The following is a 22,136-nucleotide window of genomic DNA, read 5'->3' as shown; positions in this document are numbered from 1 at the left end:
GTTATGCCTTGTAATGAATTATTGAGGAAACTATGTAGAACAAAGGAATGATGTGATTGCGGAACAATTGCGCTCTCTCAACATCCGTCTAGTTATCAACAATCATGCATTCGAGTTTTTAAAATCGCTGCACGGAAAAGAAAAATATAAAATTTCATGAAAATACTTCGGATTTAAATGGTTTTCAATTGGTTTCATTAAACTATAAAATCATGCGCTTATTGTCACGTATTTTACGCGACACAGGAGATGGCACTATTTCACTTAACACAATGAACATACTTTTATTTGTAATATTTATTTTATTTCAATCACATATATGCCATAGGTAGCAGAACAAGACATAATAGAGGGAATTACGGTGGCCGAGAGAGCTCAACGCGCTGCAACTTAAGAAAACACATGCAAATTGAAAAAACACCAGCAAATTAAGAAAACATCTTCATCAGTTTGACAACACACGCGCTGCAAATCCTCACAACACATGCAAATGAAGAAACGCTGCAAATCCTCACAACACATGCAAATGAAGAAACGCTGCAAATCCTCACAACACATGCAAATGAAGAAACGCTGCAAATCCTCACAACACATGCAAATGAAGAAACGCTGCAAATCCTCACAACACATGCAAATGAAGAAACGCTGCAAATGCTCACAACACACATGCAAATGAAGAAACGCGCTGCAAATCCTCACAACACATGCAAATGAAGAAACGAGCTGCAAATCCTCACAACACATGCAAATGAAGAAACGAGCTGCAAATCCTCACAACACATGCAAATGAAGAAACGAGCTGCAAATCCTCACAACACATGCAAATGAAGAAACACCCTACAAATCCTCACAACACATGCAAATGAAGAAACACCCTACAAATCCTCACAACACATGCAAATGAAGAAACACTGCAAATCCTCACAACACATGCAAATGAAGAAACGCTGCAAATCCCCACACCACATGCAAATGAAGAAACGCGCTGCAAATCCTCACAATTTATTTTATTTCAATCACATATATGCCATAGGTAGCAGAACAAGACATAATAGAGGGAATAACAAAATTAAGTGTCAATGTAACAGTGAGACAGATTGTATTTATATTTAGTCAGAGATTAAAAACAATTGTAATACAATTACAGTAGATGTTGTCTTTATGAGAACAGACAAAGATCAACAATGGACATTATTGGTTTCATCTATGATAATAACATTCTCACCACTAGTCACACCAATGAGTGCAAAAATGAAGATGCTGAGTGGAAATGAATAATTGGTCAATTTGCAAACGAGCAGAACCTGTACATTCATAAATAGTCACACATACTAACCTCGCATCAAGCGGTTAGACGGGAGTTCAGTGCCAAACTAAATTTCCTGATACACTAAGCCCAAGACGGAGAGACAGTCTCACTCACACATGCAACAAAAGACACAATACATCCATCCATCCACACACATGTGCAAAGGATCCGTTAACTACAACTGCATGCATGAACTTCTTCCTGAGGCACTGAGCTGTAAGTGCACTTAGCTAAAACACATGTGCTTCTCTGCTACACCAAAGCAAATAATACTATCATCAATATCTGGCCAGCAGCCATTAAGAATGAAGAGGCTGGGGGGCAGGGAGGGCCGATCTCTTTCTCCGCATGGTGATCTGCAGTCCTCAGTTGTTGGTGGCGGCGCTTTCTGCCTCTTTGCTCGGCTCCTTGATGCTGTCTTTCTTTTTGCTGCCTTCCTTGGAGGTCCGGTTGAGGGCTCCGTTGATGAAGCTTTCAGAGCTCTGGCGCTGGAAATGTTTCCTGGTGCCCACCAAAGACGGGTTGTTGACCAGCGTGTAGAGGAGCTGCCAGTGCGCTCGCGCCCGCTTAGCGTTGGACACCTTGTTTTGCTTCTTCTCTTGCTGGACCAATTGAATACCTTAAAATGTTGAACATGTAAGAAAGATGTTAAATTAACATGTAGATAAAGTCGTATAGTTTAGTCTTAGTCGTAGATAGTTATACTATCTATTCACATATAGCCTATATCTATATATATATACACACACGTACATATTCATTATTATTATATATTACAAAACACACACACACACACACACACATATAACTTGCAGTTCAGTTTGATTCAGTAACCGCTTGCTATTCAAGTCACTGAATCAATCATCAGACTGACAGGATAAGTTATTTTTTTAAAAAGTCATCCTTTTATTAAAAGAACAGGCTCATTTGATTGAAGAGTCATTTGTTTGGAAAAAGTGAACTGAACCAAAGCCTATTGACTGAACTCCACTAGCGCGGTCTGTTTATGATTCATTGCAAAGAAACGGCTCATAAGAGTCCTTCGTTTGTGATTTGGACTTCACCGGTGTAGTTATAGCCAATTGTTTTATTAACTAACCAACTGCATTAACTAACTAACTGAACCAACTCATGAGAATCATTTGTTGGGAAAACAAAAAATGTACTAAAATGATTCATTAAAAATAATCGACTCACAAGAGTCATTCGTTTGGCGAAATTGACTCAACTTGTAGCACTGTCTGTATATGATTCACCTCAAAGAACCGACTCATAAGAGTCATTCGTTCGAGAATCGAACAACCCTGGTCGTGTGTATGCTTTTGATTCAGTAAAATGAACCGATTTGCTTTTTAATAAGTCTTAAATAAATATTCCTTTAAAAAATGACATCTAAAATAAAGACACTTAATGCAAAGAAATACTGTCCATATAAAAGAGCGCTACTTCATAATCGTACAGCACAGCAACACAAAACCACAGTATCACAGTTGGAATATGGCAATGTGCAATTATGCAGAGTGTAAAAACTATGAGTCACACACACACACACACACACACACACACACACACACACACACACACACACACACACACACACATATGAAAAAGTCAATTACAGAGCTCAGTCGGTGTAACCTACCAGTTTTAACAATTCTCCACAGATAATAATTAATATTGTATGAAAATACAAATGTGAAAATCAGATTCCTTGAGTTTTTGAATGCAAGCATCAGTACATCTGTAGGTGTAAAGTCAACAAAAGACAGGGCTGTTTAATGTTGAATACACACCATCTGCTGCCTATCATCCGGCAAACCCCATCAAACGCTGACAGATCTGACTTTGACTTAAGACACACGTACAGCTTGAATTCCATCTCTGCTCCGCTTTATGAAAGGAGATGAGCAATGTGAACTGTGAATGTACAGAGGATGTTCACACTATGGACTCTCTGTCTCTCTGACAGGTCTGATTGAGCAGCAGCAGGGCCGAGGTGAGTTACTGCACACCGGGGCCCAATTTATCCTGACAAATGTAATCATTGCGGGAACGCTCGCCTGCTGCGTGCAGGGCAACATGATGAATCAATTATTCCAAAAACAAGGCCAACCAACTGTCTGTGCAAATAGACATAAATCACCCAGGAGAAATCAAACATAGATCAATATGAATCTCGGCTTTGGTCAGAGATTCGACACAGATGATCTAACATCATTTTGCTCTGCTTTCTGTTTTGAAATGCATTGAAAGTAGATGTAATTAATCTGTTCCTTTTAAACTCTACTGCATACTGGGAGTTCAATCTGTTTGTGCCAATGTGGTGCACGGCAAGTTATAAATAATACTTTGTTCTATACCAATATTATAACAACATTTATTATTTTATATATAAAAAAAGGTTATTTATTAATCATAAATTTTTTTATATTTCCTTTTTTTTATAATTATGGTAATTAGCTGTGAATTATCCCTTACATAATTTATAAAATGCGTAATTTTATGGTAATTAGCTGTTATCTTTTTTTATATAAAACATTATAACAAAACGTATTACTTTATATAACAAAAGATTTTTTACAATATTTTCTAGATATATAACTAGGTTATTAAGTCATTATTACAATTATTTGTGACATTTTATAATAATAATTATAATAATTTTTAAATGATTATGGTAATTTTATGGTAATTTGGAATTATCCCTTATATATAGTACATATAATAACCATAATGCAGCACTTTTTATGCATAGTTTGCAAATTGGTGCTCTCAATACCTGTTGCAAAAATATAAAATATAATACATTTAATATGAATATATTTACAATTATATATATATATATATATATATATATATGTGTGTGTGTGTGTGTGTGTGTGTGTGAAATGTCTGTCATTTTTTTGAAATATATTTTTTAACAACAACAAACCTTTCAAAACATCCTCGTACCTATTTGAAATCAGCTCAGTGCATCTTTATTTTCAACAGCTTGACTCACAGAAGGCCTGAAATCAAGTTCGGTTTCCACACACTCACTGATAAAGCTCACTGGACAAATTCAATGAGTGCAGCTTTAAAACAATAAACCACATCCTCAGTCAAGCGGCTCTGAATTAGTTCTGAAGACTAAAAGCTTTGAGTTTGAGACCAGACTCTGGAACAGGCTGCTCTCCAATGAATTAATTTTCATCATATTGTTGTCATGAACTGAAGCAATAAAGAAACAAAAGCTCAGACCTTCTTCAGCATCTCTCATCCTCTGTGCAGAGACACTGTCCTGGCCTGAGGTTTGCAGCAGCAGCCCACAGAAGGCCTTCATCACGGGGTGAGACTGGCTGACCTCGATCTTCAGGTAATGAGCGTAGCAGCGGTATCCTGCAGAGACAAGCACAGCGCTGTGAGCCTAAACACGGAAGAGACAATCTACATACAAATAACAACCACATCCAACAGCTGACACTACAGAGGGTTCTGTTATCTCTGGTCGCAATCGAATTTCAGTGAGGCACTTTTATCAGAAATATCAGCATATAGTAGACGTACAGTTACATTTGATATTTCTTACAAATCTAGCTTAAATCTGATTGGAGTCTGATTGGAGGGGTCTTGTTTGAAACCACAGAAATATATAAAAATTATATACAAATATAAAATATGTAAATATTGGATATAATTAAATATTTAAAATGAAAATATATAAAATATTTTAAAAATACAAAATAAATGATTAAATATAATATTGATGATATAAAGGGTGTTAATTTCATTTTATGAAAGCAATACATTTGACTGTAATTTTACGGTAAATGAGTGCACCTTCATTGTTAATAGGGTATCTGAATGTAAATGCGTTGCTCTGTCCAGCAGTACCTGAGTCAAACGGCTCGACGTTGCGGTTGAGAAGGCTGATATCCAAGCGTCCTAAGTGGACTATATTGAAAAGGGCAGTGATGACTATCCTCCAAATGCCCAGAATAACACCAACCATGACATTAATCAGGAAGAGCATGTAGCTGAGAAGAAACAGACTCCCTCTGTAAAGAAAGAAAAAAAAGCACATCCAACCTCAGTGATTCCTCATACAAGCTTAATATATATAGGAGGGATAAAATAAGTGTGATCATACAAAATGCATGTTATGTTTTATTTAATACTGACCTGAATAAGATATTTCACATAAAAGATGTTTACACATAAAATAGAATTCATAAAAATGACCCCATTCAAAAGTTGAACTGTTCAGGACAAACAACTATCACAAAACAAAAACCAAACCAAACCAAAACAACACAACACAACACAACACAACACAACACAACACAACACAACACAACACAACACAACACAACACTAAACAAAAACAGTTGTGGATCATCCAGGTAACAACACAATTAATATGATTATGTAATTGTAAAAACATTATTAACAATTGTGTTGGAAAAATAAAAATGTTTACCATTTAATATCTGAAATGTCTGTTAATATGAAATTCTTTAGAAGTTTCATAACAATGTACAGAAAGTGGATGTGTGTTTATTGTTGGCTGGTCTTTCATGGCCTACCAGATGGTGAATGCACACTAACATTAGAAGCAATAACCAGCAAGAGGCACAACAGATGTTTTGACTGTTGTAATATTATGTATAATTAGCACCTGTTGTTCAGATCTCTCGTCCCTGCGTCCTTCTTGATGAACAAGAACCTGGAAGTCACATGCTGGATCAGCACAGCCAGGAACAGCATCAACCAGAAGGGCCTTCAGCAGAGAGAACATGTGAGTGGGAAGCATCTAAAGAGGCACTTGTCTAAATGCTGGGCTTTATGGCTCATGAGGAGAGATGACTTGATAGTCGAGATTTGTGGCTCACAGTCACAGTCATCATCACCCGAGCCACGGTCCGGCAGAGCCAAGCCACTCACCACATTTTGCCGATGATGCGGAACAGCACGAGATTGGTTCCATACAGGATGGGGATGATGACGAGGAAGACAGCGAACAGAATGCAGATGAAGAACACCAGAGTCTGGATCACCATGCCTGGACACAGACACAATCACACATGCAGGAGTAACGAAATATGCTCATAATCACCTTTGCACTTGAAAAAACCAAAACAAAACATAAATAACATTATATTATTTCATGAGTTAAAAAAAACAATGAATGAAATAATGAAATGAAAATAAAATAATTAAAATAATTGATTAAAATAAAAATATGTATATATATATATATATATAATATGCATTTATTTATTTAAATATTTAAAAAACACAAAACACACCAACTTTAGTTTCTTAATACATGTTTCTGGTCTTTTTTTTAAACTGTAAATATTATATTTTTTAAATAGAAAAAACAAAAACAAAAGAAAAGAAAACAACAACATAATTAATTAATAAAAAAAGAAATTATTTATTTATTTATTTACTTGTTTATCCAACCTGTTTACCTTACCTCTTAAATATTCCTAAAAGTTCATCAGTGCACATTATTCTACAGAATTTTTTTCATCAAAACATAACAACTTGCTCCATCTATGATTGATTTCGATTGTCTGCTAATGTACTAACTATAAATAATATATTTAATATAGATATAAAATAGAATGAAAACTTAAACATTATAAAATTAAATAAAAAAATTAATATAAAATAAATAAAATACATTTATCTAATAAAAATAGCACAAAATCCACCTTATTTATTTTCTAAATAAATGTTCCTGGTGCACATTATTCTAAAGATTAAAAAAAAGAAGAAAATATAATAACTTTCTCTATTCATGAATAATTTTTATTGTCTGTTGATGTACCAACTGTAAATTATAATGATACATTTTAACAATATATTTTACATAAGATTATTATAATGTAACAATATATTTTAATTTAAAAATAAAAATAAATGAACATCAAAAATATAACATATATAATATAACAATATATATTTAACAGAGCAAACTCCTATTTACTTTCTTAATAAATATTCCTCATATCATCAATGCACATTATTCTAAATAAATTGTATTTATTTATTTATTTATTTTAATTACAACATAATAATCTCCATCTATGATGGATTTTAAGGGAAACGTCCAGAAGAAGAAAATAAATCCAGAATGACCTTGAACTGTTAAAAATTAATTAACAAAAAAATAAAAAAACTTTTGGTCAGTTTAAATGTTGTTTGTTGGTGTATTGTAAGTGTTAAAAAAAGAATTCAGATTGTCTTTCTCACATTTTTACACTTCAATGCAAAGAGTTATGCAGTGAGAATGAGGGTCTTCTCGAACAGAAGGGTCTCGCATGCCATACAGAGAGGAAATGTGCTCTCACCGAGACAGATGAAGGCAGCCTGGAAGCTGGTGAAGCCCATCCAGCAGACCAGCGCAGGCCGGGACGGTCTAATGCTCCGGTGGCAGTTATACACAGTAAAGATGTCTCCTCTGTACAGTCCCTTCAGATTAGACCTGAGGGAACACAGATACAGCGGCTGCAGAAATACAGGGAATAGGGGCGTCTCTTTATGAAGAAGAAACTGAGAAGGAATTGCAGGTCACAGAGTCAAACTGCCATTAACGACATTTAAAAACTCAATTTGAAAAGTCATTATTTTTAATCTGCTATTCCTGACTGTAATTATCTCATTCTCATTAGAAAAGGATTTTCACCCCCCGTTTCACCTCCAGCTAGCTGTTATTCATAATAGAGGCAGTCAGTTATGATAAAGATCATTTGTTTCCCTATAATAACCAAATTAAAATTTTAAATTCAAATAAAAACAGAAAATATACAAATGAAAACTAATTAAATAGAAAACTATTATGAATATATAAATATACTATATATATAGTATATTTATATATTCATTATAGCTTTTTATTTAATTAGCTTTCATTTTTATATTTTCTGTTTTTATTTGAATTTTAAATGTTGTTGTGTTTTTGTCATTTTTTAAATGCCTGTATGGTTCTTAATAAATAATTTTATTTCAGTTTTAGTTTGAGTTATTTTAGTATTTCAAGTTAAACAAAAAGAAAAAAGACAAATGATTAAATATGTATTTTTAATAACTCTTTATTTCAGTTAACTTTTGATTTATTTCAAGTAAAGATTATTTGTAGTTACGGAAATAATATACTTTAAAAGAATATACTTAAGTCTGAACTGTATGTAATGTTTTCCGACACATAATTGTGTTATTTACAATTAAATGAAAATGTATTATAGTTTAAATCTATATTAAATGTAATGAGTTGAACTTTAAAAGTTATTTTTTGACCCACTTAAGTAGGACTTAAGCACATCTTTATGTGTAATTTCATAAATACTTATATTGTGTTTGAAATATGGTTAAAGTGTACAGCCGAATGAACTGACAAGCATTTATGGTCAACTAAAGTTGTTTTTTTGTTGTTGCCATGTATTTACATATAATTGTATATTATATTTTATTATATAAATCTAATTACACATTTGTAACGATGACGTAGCAATTTAGTACATTTAAAATATATTTACTCAAATTATGTTAGTTGGTCAACACATCAAAATATGTGTACTTTAAAGCATACCAAAAAGTATTAAAACAATGATTTAAAACTTTAAATTATTACAAAGTGCACTTTCTAAGTGTGCTCAAGTGTGTTAAAAACAGTAATGTAAGTGTCTCTCTTTAAGTACAGCTTTTAAAAAAAAATACTTTTAAGATTTGATACTTAAATATTTGTAAGAAGTACACTACAAGAACACATTCAATACAACTAAGCACACTTCTTCTTTTTTTTTTTTTGGCGTTTGAATCGGACTGAATTTCTGGAGGCTTTTGTGGCCACAGATTGAGTGTGGCCACCATCCCAAAAAATTGTGAGCTTTGTCCAGCATTCACTATATTTGGCAGACTGAATAGGTCATGTACAGTAAATTACAGTGTAGCACTCGATTTTGGGCAAATTGAGTCCCGGTCACAGAGTCGGTCACAATTAACAAAGCTTATCGGCGATTTAAAATGTTATCATCTAACATGGCAAATAGGCTTTCCAACTAACGTAGATTTACATAGTATAACAGAAGCAAAATTGATCTCTCTCAGACGTATTGCACATCGTCCCGTAAAATCACGTCTATGGCCTTCAACAGAACAGCCTAAGTATAAGAAGAATGAGAATGGCAACTGACTCACTTTCCACACACCACAGATAGTACACTACAATCCTGACCACCTCCTGACGGTCATCTGACAGGATGATATTGAAACCGGCCAACAGGAAGGCGATGTTTTCGTCCACTCCTCTACGGACGATGTGTAGGGTGGGCAGCACGCCTGAGACCAGTAAGAGCGCCATCTAAGACATTCAAAAGAATGGAAAATGCCTGGAAAAACTAACATGATACTTTAGTTAAAAGCACATTAATTAATACTTTTAGACCGAAATAACGCTAAAAAGGGCTCGCTTGTTCAAGCGTTTACCTGATAAAGAGCAATGAACGCCACAACCACAGAGATCGCTAGTTTCAAAGGGAACCTAAAAACTGATGGAAAATAAATAAAATTACAGTAAATGAATACAAGCACTACCGTTTAAAAGTTTGGGGTTGGTAAGTCTCTTTTGCTCACCAAGGCTGCTTTTATTTGATCAAATCTACAGTAAAAAATGTGAGATATTATTTCTGTTTGAAAGCAACTGTTTTCTATTTCAATATATCTTAAAATGTCATTTATTTCTGAATTTTCAGCATCATTACTCCAGTCTTCAGTGTCACATGATCCTTCAGAAATCATCCTAATAAGCTGATTTGCTGCTCAAGAAGTATTTATAATTATCAATAACAATATTTATTATCAATATCAGTTTTTTCTTGACTCTTTGATGAAAAGAAAGTTTTAAAAGAACAGAATATTCTAACTTGTGCAACTTTTGAAACTTTCCATCAATTGAATGCATCAATCCATGCTGAATAAAAGAAAAACAATATATAGATAAATAAATCTTACTGATCCCAAACTTTTGGATGGTAGTGTAAATATATTTTTATCCACCTTTTTCTTACCGTAAAAATCGGCGCGGCCATTTGTAAACTCTGTGGGTCTAGCTTCCGGTCTCATCCGCGTCCAGCTGTTTTTAGCTGTTCAGAACCGCTCCTTTTGCTGCTTGATATTGAAAACTGGTGTGTCTTACCATATTATTTTAATGTATTATCTTAATTATGAACACACTGGTTTGTAGTGCAAACAGTTTTACCGTTTACTGCACGTTGTTATTCTCCTCGTTATTTCCCTACAGCGGCTAATGAACCGGAATCTCGCCCATAGGCTTACTTCCGCGTTGAAGAAAAAGGTGGATAGAACGGATAGTTCCAGTCCTTGATTCTGATTGTTTGAGCCGCATTCGAAGCTGTTGTAAATTACTCTACAAACATACACCTTTGTTTACGTTTGTCTGTTGCTTGGCAACCACTTTGTTGCAACCACAACTGTTTCTGAGGAACTACATTGTTTGGTGGAAGAATACTGTTTTTATTAATATCATTACACTTTATTTGCTCTGTTTTATTTTGTGAAACCTAACTACGTACATGGAATAACAGTTTTATAAAAGCAATAAGCCCCGTGAAGCCGTGGTTTACAGTGAATTTATAACAGCTAAGCTTCGCGTCGTGCCTAACAACACTCCTTAGCTGTTATAAATTCACTGTAAACCACGGCCTCACTGGGCTTATTGCTTTATTGACATGCTAGTTTTTTTTACCATCCTCTGGTGTGTAGAAGTAAGACTTGGCAGCATCTCGGAGTCTTTCAAACAGTTTGGGTTTTGATGCGCTGGAACTGCAAAAGCAAGAGATAACAGCCATAAACAACAAGAAGAAACATCATTTAATATAATGTTAAAAATAACAGCCCTTCATTTTCTTTCAAATGCACAATTAGACATTTAGTAGAGGCTTTCCTCTAAAGTCATTTACAGTATATTATAAAGTCGCCCTTTACACAATGACTTTTAATGGGATTCGAACCTGCAACCTTTGGACAACCAGTCTAAACCTGCAACCTCATGGTCTCTTGATATTTGAGTTATATCTGAAGTTTATCGATATATGCCTTATACCTTCCTACATCTACCACTCTTATCAATGCATATTTCCCTTCATTACGTTGTGTTCCTATGTAGACTATATCCTACTGACACAAAGGAGTTTCCACGTAACAGGACACGTTCCCTCACATGGCTCACAGGACTATATTCAATGACATTTCAGACACTCAGTATATTTTTGCATAAAGAAGATCAGCATCTGTACAGTACAGACAGACTGAATGGCATTAGTTCACAATTCAGACTCACTATCTACCAATCTTTGCATAAGTGAATTTACAGTAGGTGTAATTCACCTCCTGTCAATGGAAATGAGGAAGGAACTAGTCTATAGACAATATCCCATCTGCCTGTCTATTGTACAGTGGACTGATTGCTATAATAGAAAGTACCTTACCTTTCCTTTCTTTCATTACAATTGGAATCCATTCCATTACCAAAACGGTTTAAAAAGATTAGTTAACATTGCAGTATGACAAACACTTCCCATTAATAAGCTACAAAATAGGGCCTGAAATGTTTCATTTTAGCATTTTTATTTATTTATAGTATTTATAGAATTTATAGTATTTTTTATTCATTCTTTGGGGGTTTGAAAAGCCTAATTTATCTTATAATAAAATGTATTAAAAACAATTAACATTTAAAATGGATAACATTGATGAAACATGTTGTAAATTAGAAGTTTTTAAATGTGAAGCCAACATAAAAACATTTGCAAAAATTCATTCATTTACTTTTCTTTGTACAATCATGTTGTACAAAGGGTCCATATGATCACCATCAGCTCTCTGTGAATGTCTTATTATGGGTTACTAGTATAATTTCTGCTGTTTTAAGCTTCTCGAACCTTTGGGTTAATAAATAATGGTGTCCACGTAAGTGTGCATCACCTGATTTTGGTGGGCTTCTTCTTCTTGAGAATCTTCTTCACATAGTCTCGATAGTAACTGCTACTGAGGTCCTGCAAGAAAGTTCAAATAATAATAATAATTAAAAAAAATTACACCAAATCTTCTCAAAATTAAAAACGCTGACTATCATGTAGTGTGACTTATAGACAGTTTCGTTAATTAAAAAAAAACACATCGTTTGTCACATCGTTTACTCGCAGTTTAGATGTGTTATGATCTCTCCTCTTATTCCAACCAAACGTATTCGTCATAGCGATTATAGCTGAATAACACTGGCGTTGTCTATTTCCTATGGGAAAACAACACACTGTTTGTGTAATGTGCTCTGCGAGTCAAACATAACCCAATCCCACTGAGCTGCTTACAATGATTAGAGCTCTGGAATGCAGCTGCCGAGTTTACAAACTCTCCTCTTGCCTTTCCATGCTCCTAAGTCCCTTCATTATGAATTAACACAGCGGCGCTTAACTGGTGGGTCGTGGCCCAAAAATGGGTCACAGGTCTGTTGTAACATGGTCGTCTACAGTACATTAGGGGGAAAACAATGCTAAATACAAATGGATCAATGGCAAATAAGAGCATCCATGATAAAGAAAACCAAAAATATTTTAAAAACTAGTTTAAAACGCATGTGAAGTATGGTTTAATGCGGCTTTCAAAACTTTAATACCATGTTCAAGAAAAGTTCTAATCTAATGACCAAGTAAAAATTAATACAATTTTCTTTACACCTTGACATGTGAATGTAGTACACATATTAATTATTTTAAAGCTTTAAACGTTTTTAAATGTATTTTTCAAGGTACAAATATTATGAATTATTAATTCACAAATAAGATGAACATCATTGAACATGATGAACACATAATTATTTTACAACCTGAACCAACCTTGTTTTTCAAATAATAATAATCATTAAAGCGGTTACATTAAAGAAATAATAATAAAAGATTATGCCTTAATTAGATTAGATTATGCCAGAATTTCATCCTTTAAACATATATTTCTCTACATTAATCTTTCATATATTATCTATTTATTTATTATGATATCAGAACATCAGAGACATTGGTTACAAATATCATGAATTATTCATTCATCCTTTTCATTCATTTTTGGGGGAGCTGACATCTCACAACCTGAACTAACCTTTCAAATATGAATAAGTGAAGCAGTTGTGCAGTCTTAATATCTAAATATACATAAATATACATTGGGAAGTCGTGGCCTAATGGTTAGAGAGTCGGACTCAGGGATTGTAGGTGGGGGGGGAGTGACAGCGCTCTCTCCCACCTTCAATACCACGACTGAGGTGCCCTTGAGCAAGGCACCGAACCCCCAACTGCTCCCCGGGTGCCGCAGCATAAATATGGGAACAAAACGGAGGACTGATGGGATGAGGGTAATGAACAGAAGAATCTGAAAGTCTCATTCAAAGTGGGAGAGTATGCTTATATTTTACAGGTGATTTTTTTAGATCCATATATCCATGGTAAGTCGTACCTGTGGCGTTTTGGGACAGTCCACCTTCTGCCAGACCAGAACTCCAAAGTGTGTCCACGACAGCAGGCTGCCCAAGACGTAACCCACCTTGTTATGCAGCGTCCCGCAGGCCAGAAGAGGGTAGTACAATGCGGGGTAGTACAACAGAGCCAGGATCAGCCAGAGCTCTACATACATAAAGAACAGAATAATAAACATCTCTGTGCTCTCAAACTGGATCTAGCCTAAAAGAGCACAGTACTGTTTATATTTGCTTATAAATAGTGATGTGGCCCAGTGGTTAAATGAGGCTGGGAGTCGAACGGTTGTAAGTTCAAACCCTTAATGGTGCAATCTGATGTGACATACGCATAAATCACCAAAAAAACTAAATTTTGAGTGTAAATTGATTTCGATTTGGGTCTGTTTCTCATTTAAAAATATTGAATGGCTTCAGAATAATTGGAATATTGTGTAAAAATCATATGGACTTCTTTTTTTGAACACTGACCTTTTTTTTAAAGATGATTTTTACTACCCAATAATCAAAATACAGAACTGATTATAAATTATATATTAACTAACTGTTCAATAATAATGTTGCTTTTTTAGCCTGACACTCTGAGTCTCTATTTGCTTTCATAATTCTTTAGCATTCCTTCTTTTATTTTCAACGCACAAAATTTCATTTTAGGTGCACTTTTTGTGTTATCCTCTGATTGCAGATTTGCAGGATTGTCCCTGAAGTGTACTCTAAGTTACTTTGAGTAAAATGCTTGCTACTTGACCATATGGATTTTTAAACTATGGAAATAACAAAAAAGGTAATATGATCCAGAATGAGGAGAATAACAATAGTGACCCATCAACACTAAAAGACTTGTGCGTCAAAGTTCACTTATTAGAGCACCAAACAGTTACATAATGCAAACACAGCCTTGTCGGAGGCCCTGTTTGCTAAAGAAACAAAAAGTGCAGCCGATAATCCAATTACAAAACCCAACTAAGAAGGACTAGCAGTTCAGAGGAAGAAAAAAAAAAATCAGGTAGGGTGCTACTTTTACATTCAGAAATAAACTCATCAACATCTTGGATGGCCTGAGGGCGAGTACATTTTAAGAAAATCTTTGGGTGAACTATTCCTTTAAGGTGTATTGCCACACCCACCAAATGACCACGCCCCCTTCTTTAGTATGAGGGAACACGGAGGCTTTTGCAACCTTCAGCTGCATTGTTGCCTTCATTATGAAGGGATTACAGCCAAAGATGGTTAAGAAAAGATATAAAAATCCATTCATAACAATGCCGAGAACTTGGGAAAGGGCAAAAAAAAAATCTGGAGACAAAGCAAAGCAGGATTTACAAATAAAGGTTGCAGAACAAAGAATGCTTTGAAGAGCTTTGATTACATCATGGAAATGTGCCTGAAAGTTTGCTTATATCTGGTTCGGAGAAGGTCAACGGTTAGTTCCATCAAACACCTTTATGTGGAAGGTTCTGACGCATCTAATTTCCAAATAACTTTGACAATGAATTACTGTATGAAACGTATCTGAGAGATATAAGGCTAACATCTTTCCGATCTTTGACTATCCTATCTTCCCTCTCCAATTTCAAAGAACCCAATGCAGCCATTCCTAAAAAAGATACAGTGCACCATTCACTGAAGACATGAAACCACGGCTCTGTTTTCTTTATTTTCATAATGAGTCAGGCCGACACATGTAGAAGCTTGGTCCGTGTAATATTCCTCCTACTGTTACATTCACACACATCTTACACACTGGACTGGTGCTGGTGTAACAAATGACCCCAACAGAATTACATTGTGAATCCCGTCAGTATCATCATTGTGGCTGGCCTTTGAAACGGTGTAGTGTGCTTAGACGATTCATTCTGGCACGGTTAAACCTCAATGGGATCCTGTCAGTGTCCACAGGAGCTTTGACAAGGAGGAAACTGATTAAGCAGGCAACACCATTGAGCACACAGCCCAAGATGGATGCTGCCTGTAATGACTTCTTATGAGCCACCATCACTCAAGGGCTCTGGGGACGACCTCCATTCACCATTTACCAAGAAAACAGTCTCCATGGTGCCGTGCCATTGACAGTAAGGCTTTTAGTGGAGGATAAAGAAGGTCAGGTGACAACAGACACTGCCATTGCATTAGCTGACAATGAATTGCTATATATACACATAGACGCAGATGGAGTTAATGAAGATAAAGTATGTGAGAAATTAATGATGAAAACTGAAACTGGCACATCTAAACACAAACATTACTCCCATATTCCACGCTGGTAGGTCACATAATATAATAATAATAACAACAACATAGCGAATTTATACTACAGTTATACTACATATATTCATACTACATAGAACATACTTTTTCGAGAAGTAATTCGTAAAAAATACGAAAGTATGCGATTTCGAATCAGCCAGAATTGATGATATATTCGTTGTATTAAATTAATATGTTCTGTTTTTCATTTACAATAAAACTGGCTAAATTGTACAAAATAACATAGGGTAATTTATATCTACTGAGATATAATTTATATCTACTGAGATATACAACTACTGCTGTTGGATTGTAGGTGAATAACCAGCGCTCTCTTCCACCCTCAATTGAGGTGAGACCCTTGAGCAAGGCACTCAACCTTCAACTGCTCCCTGGGTGCCACAGCAATATGGCTGCCCACTGCGCTGGGTGTGTGTGCATGTTTGTTCACTACTCACTGCTGTGTGTGTGCACTTGGATGGGTGAAATGCAGAGCTCAAAAGCAGAAAGAGCTTTATTGCCAAGTGTGCTTACCAAGCGGCAACCTCCCGCTCTCTCTCGTGAAGCCAACACGGACGTGACTTAAACTGTAATTCGTCAACTGGCCGCTAGAGGCTGGCTGTAAAATATTAAAATGTCCATGTTTTTATACAGTCTATGGTGCTTACAACACAAGGAATTTGTCTTGGTGACAGAAGCTTCCAGTGCACAGACAGGTTGACAAGTGACAAGACACAGATAACAAAATACAAACCCGATTCCAAAAAAGTTGGGACACTGTACAAATTGTGAAAAAAAACAGAATGCAATGTGGAAGTTTCAAATTTCAATATTTTATTCAGAATACAACATAGATGACATATCAAATGTTTAAACTGAGAAAATGTATCATTTTAATGGAAAAATAAGTTGATTTTAAATTTCATGGCATCAACACATCTCAAAAAAGTTGGGACAAGGCCATGTTTACCACTGTGTGGCATCCCCTCTTCTTTTTATAACAGTCTGCAAACATCTGGGGACTGAGGAGACAAGTTGCTCAAGTTTAGGAATAGGAATGTTGTCCCATTCTTGTCTAATACAGGCTTCTAGTTGCTCAACTGTCTTAGGTCTTCTTTGTCACATCTTCCTCTTTATGATGCGCCAAATGTTTTCTATGGGTGAAAGATCTGGACTGCAGGCTGGCCATTTCAGTACCCGGATCCTTCTACGCAGCCATGATGTTGTAATTGATGCAGTATGTGGTCTGGCATTGTCATGTTGGAAAATGCAAGGTCTTCCCTGAAAGAGACAACGTTGTGATTTTCATTACAGTAGCATTCCTGTATGTGATGCAGTGCCGTCTAAGGGCCCGAAGATTACGGGCATCCAGTATGGTTTTCCGGCCTTGACCCTTACGCACAGAGATTGTTCCAGATTCTCTGAATCTTTGGATGATATTATGCACTGTAGATGATGATAACTTCAAACTCTTTGCAATTTTTCTCTGAGAAACTCCTTTCTGATATTGCTCCACTATTTTTCGCCGCAGCATTGGGGGAATTGGTGATCCTCTGTCCATCTTGACTTCTGAGAGACACTGCCACTCTGAGAGGCTCTTTTTATACCCAATCATGTTGCCAATTGACCTAATAAGTTGCAAATTGGTCCTCCAGCTGTTCCTTATATGTACATTTAACTTTTCCGGCCTCTTATTTCTACCTGTCCCAACTTTTTTGGAATGTGTAGCTCTCATGAAATCCAAAATGAGCCAATATTTGGCATGACATTTCAAAATGTCTCACTTTCAACATTTGATATGTTATCTATATTCTATTGTGAATAAAATATAAGGTTATGAGATTTGTAAATTATTCCATTCCTTTTTTACTCACAATTTGTACAGTGTCCCAACTTTTTTGGAATCGGGTTTGTACTTTTTCGAGAAGTAATTCGTAAAAAATGCGAAAGTATGTGATTTCGAATCAGCCAGAATTGCTGATATATTCATTGTATTAAATTAATATGTTCTGTTTTTCATTTACAATAAAACTGGCGAAATTTATATCTACTGAGTAATCCACTATTTTGAAGAGGGCGGGGGGGCAGGCAGCATCATTATAAAGATGGCAGCATCATTATATTATTTTTACACAGAGATTGGTATATCTATTGGTAAAATCTGTTGACTTGAATTTTTCAAGTTTTTTCTCCAAAGTTTGCATGCCTGTAACTCAAGAAGTATTAAAGATATCTTAATGCCCTTTTAGATTTTGGGTCTAGTGGTTAGGATTGGGCGCACTCACCGCCACGGCCCAGATTAAATTCCCAGTCAGGCAATGACCGTTTCTGGGCAGTCGTGGCCTAATGGTTAGAGAGTAGGACTTGTAACCCAAAGGTCGCAGGTTTGAGTCTCTGTACCTTACCTACCTAAGCGCTGTTGGATTGTAGGTGAATAACCAGCGCTCTCTTCCACCTTCAATTGAGGTGAGACCCTTGAGCAAGGCACCGAACCTTCAACTGCTCCCTGGGTGCCACAGCAATATGGCTGCCCACTGCGCTGGGTGTGTGTGCATGTTTGTTCACTATTCACTGCTGTGTGTGTGCACTTGGATGGGGGAATGCAGAGCTCAGAATCAGAAAGAGCTTTATTGCCAAGTGTGCTTACCAAGCGGCAACCTCCCGCTCTCTCTCTCTCGTGAAGCCAACACGAAAATGTCCATGTTTTTATACAGTCTATGGTGCTTACAACACAAGGAATTTGTCTTGGTGACAGGAGCTTCCAGTGCACAGACAGGTTGACAAGTGACAAGACACAGATAACAAAATAAAAAGAAGTGAGTAAAAATAAATATGTAAAAACAATACACAATACAAAAAGACAGTAGACAGTATATTGTATGTTCAGATGTGCTATATACAAATAATGCAAGGGAATGTGGATAGATGTAAGATATATTAAATTAATAACATACGTATAATAAATATAAGTGTAGATAGTTGGGTATTGCACAGTGGGGAGAACATTTAACTGTTCATGAGATGGATTGCCTGAGGGATTTCCGAGTAGCCTATGGGACACAATACTTGGCTACACATCCTTTCCTTTCCTTAAATGTATCTGAATATCTGTTTTAAAATGGCAAAACCAACTTTATTAACATATTTACACAGTAAACCCATGTAAAGCAATATATAGCAAATTTCTACTCCTTGATAGTTTATCCTTGCAAAATGTAAACTATATTGTACAGCTCTCTATGTAAAGTTGGATATATAAGTATAAGGGCAAAGAGTATACTCACTTAAAGTGAAATAGGCTACTATAAAGCAAATTTCAGCAGCTTGTGACTTGACCATATCTGTCAAACCACACTAAAATGTAATTTGTGACTTAATGGTATCAATGTGGTGTAAATGAAAAACTAGAATACATCTACTGTTGTAATGGTCTGTTTTGAAGTAGTCAGCGCCACAATGCTGGGGTATTGCTAAGGTTTTCTGAGGGACGTTTAGCATGTTGCTATGCCATTGCTAAGGGGTTCTGACAGGTTACAAGTTAAAATAAATAAATAAAAAGGCCGCCCCCAAATTTTATGTATGTATGCATTTATTTATTTATTTATTAACTTTTTTATTATTTTAACTTGGGCCAGTAACCTGCCAGATATGGCACAGGTCCTTCCTTCAGTGTCTATGGGATTGTCTCAACATTTTATCGTCGAAAATCTAAAGTATGATTGCTTAGAAAAGTAACAGTAAACTTGAATTTTTCAAGTTTTTTCTCCAAAGTTTGCATGCCTGTAACTCAAGAAGTATTAAAGATATCTTAATGCCCTTTTAGATTTTGGGTCTAGTGGTTAGGATTGGGCGCACTCACCGCCACGGCCCAGATTAAATTCCCAGTCAGGCAATGACCGTTTCTGGGCAGTCGTGGCCTAATGGTTAGAGAGTAGGACTTGTAACCCAAAGGTCGCAGGTTTGAGTCTCTGTACCTTACCTACCTAAGCGCTGTTGGATTGTAGGTGAATAACCAGCGCTCTCTTCCACCTTCAATTGAGGTGAGACCCTTGAGCAAGGCACCGAACCTTCAACTGCTCCCTGGGTGCCACAGCAATATGGCTGCCCACTGCGCTGGGTGTGTGTGCATGTTTGTTCACTATTCACTGCTGTGTGTGTGCACTTGGATGGGGGAATGCAGAGCTCAGAATCAGAAAGAGCTTTATTGCCAAGTGTGCTTACCAAGCGGCAACCTCCCGCTCTCTCTCTCTCGTGAAGCCAACACGAAAATGTCCATGTTTTTATACAGTCTATGGTGCTTACAACACAAGGAATTTGTCTTGGTGACAGGAGCTTCCAGTGCACAGACAGGTTGACAAGTGACAAGACACAGATAACAAAATAAAAAGAAGTGAGTAAAAATAAATATGTAAAAACAATACACAATACAAAAAGACAGTAGACAGTATATTGTATGTTCAGATGTGCTATATACAAATAATGCAAGGGAATGTGGATAGATGTAAGATATATTCAATTAATAACATACGTATAATAAATATAAGTGTAGATAGTTGGGTATTGCACAGTGGGGAGAACATTTAACTGTTCATGAGATGGATTGCCTGAGGGATTTCCGAGTAGCCTATGGGACACAATACTTGGCTACACATCCTTTCCTTTCCTTAAATGTATCTGAATATCTGTTTTAAAATTGCAAAACCAACTTTATTAACATATTTACACAGTAAACCCATGTAAAGCAATATATAGCAAATTTCTACTCCTTGATAGTTTATCCTTGCAAAATGTAAACTATATTGTACAGCTCTCTATGTAAAGTTGGATATATAAGTATAAGGGCAAAGAGTATACTCACTTAAAGTGAAATAGGCTACTATAAAGCAAATTTCAGCAGCTTGTGACTTGACCATATCTGTCAAACCACACTAAAATGTAATTTGTGACTTAATGGTATCAATGTGGTGTAAATGAAAAACTAGAATACATCTACTGTTGTAATGGTCTGTTTTGAAGTAGTCAGCGCCACAATGCTGGGGTATTGCTAAGGTTTTCTGAGGGACGTTTAGCATGTTGCTATGCCATTGCTAAGGGGTTCTGACAGGTTACAAGTTAAAATAAATAAATAAAAAGGCCGCCCCCAAATTTTATGTATGTATGCATTTATTTATTTATTTATTAACTTTTTTATTATTTTAACTTGGGCCAGTAACCTGCCAGATATGGCACAGGTCCTTCCTTCAGTGTCTATGGGATTGTCTCAACATTTTATCGTCGAAAATCTAAAGTATGATTGCTTAGAAAAGTAACAGTAACGTTACTCAGTCGTCATGCATGTCTGTTTTTCAATGGCACGTGAGAAACACAAATTATTTTGATAACTCACCATCTCCTGACTTCAGGTAAAAACGCTCCATGCAGGCGCGTGCGCACCTGACCTTTGCGAATAATTATAGAACAGTTGCATCATGGATGATTGTGTGAATTGATCCATCACACCGTGCATCTTTGGTCATGACCCACATGCATTCATAAACAAGACAATCAATAATTTAATTATGCAGCTGTTCTGTTAACGTTTATGATATATTTAGACGTGCTTTTCTGTTAAATATGTGTATATTTGCATTGAATTCTTTCTTATATCATGCTTCATTTACATAATTTTTTGTTTTGTTTTGATCTAATCTCATTTTTATTTGTGAAAAGTACAAAGCTTTTTTATTGTTATTTTTTAATTTCCGGATAGTTTCCCAATCCACAGTTAGTTCCTTTCTAAAAAAATTGTTTTTGCATTAAGTACCAATAAAAAAATACAGTTAAGTCACAAAGAAACTGGAAGCAATTTAATTAAATTTTGAATAACTCCTTACCTTGATTCCAAGAGATCCCAAAGTTCAGTCCCACCTTGAGACCCTTTGCGTTCAGTACGTTTCTTCAGCAAAGTGGATTTTTGGGTATCACACACTTGGGTTTCCTACTTTACAGCTTTGCAATAACCATGTGTTCAGTGTTTTGAATGAGGTTTTGTATGAACACTGCATG

The 22,136-nt window shown here is 35.7% G+C and overlaps 1 protein-coding gene across 1 annotated transcript; it reads right to left on the bottom strand.

The window, feature by feature from the left end:
* Window positions 1-1,000: 1,000 nt before the first annotated feature.
* Window positions 1,001-21,508, bottom strand: LOC107595262 (stimulated by retinoic acid gene 6 protein-like). The gene is made up of 12 exons (XM_016285614.1): window positions 21,478-21,508; window positions 13,826-13,992; window positions 12,302-12,372; window positions 11,064-11,140; window positions 9,785-9,846; window positions 9,460-9,659; window positions 7,651-7,865; window positions 6,233-6,350; window positions 5,967-6,068; window positions 5,183-5,346; window positions 4,550-4,687; window positions 1,001-1,928 (listed from the first exon to the last, which is right to left on the bottom strand). The coding sequence occupies exons 1-12, from the start codon at window positions 21,506-21,508 to the stop codon at window positions 1,675-1,677; spliced, it is 1,599 nt and encodes a 532-aa protein (XP_016141100.1). The 3' UTR covers window positions 1,001-1,674.
* Between the last annotated feature and the right edge of the window lie 628 nt (window positions 21,509-22,136).

The sequence above is a fragment of the Sinocyclocheilus grahami genome, unplaced genomic scaffold (genome assembly GCF_001515645.1).
Source record: "Sinocyclocheilus grahami isolate Dianchi unplaced genomic scaffold, SAMN03320097.WGS_v1.1 scaffold199.1, whole genome shotgun sequence".
Lineage (NCBI taxonomy): Eukaryota > Metazoa > Chordata > Actinopteri > Cypriniformes > Cyprinidae > Sinocyclocheilus > Sinocyclocheilus grahami.
This window is presented reverse-complemented; position numbering and strand designations above follow the sequence as displayed.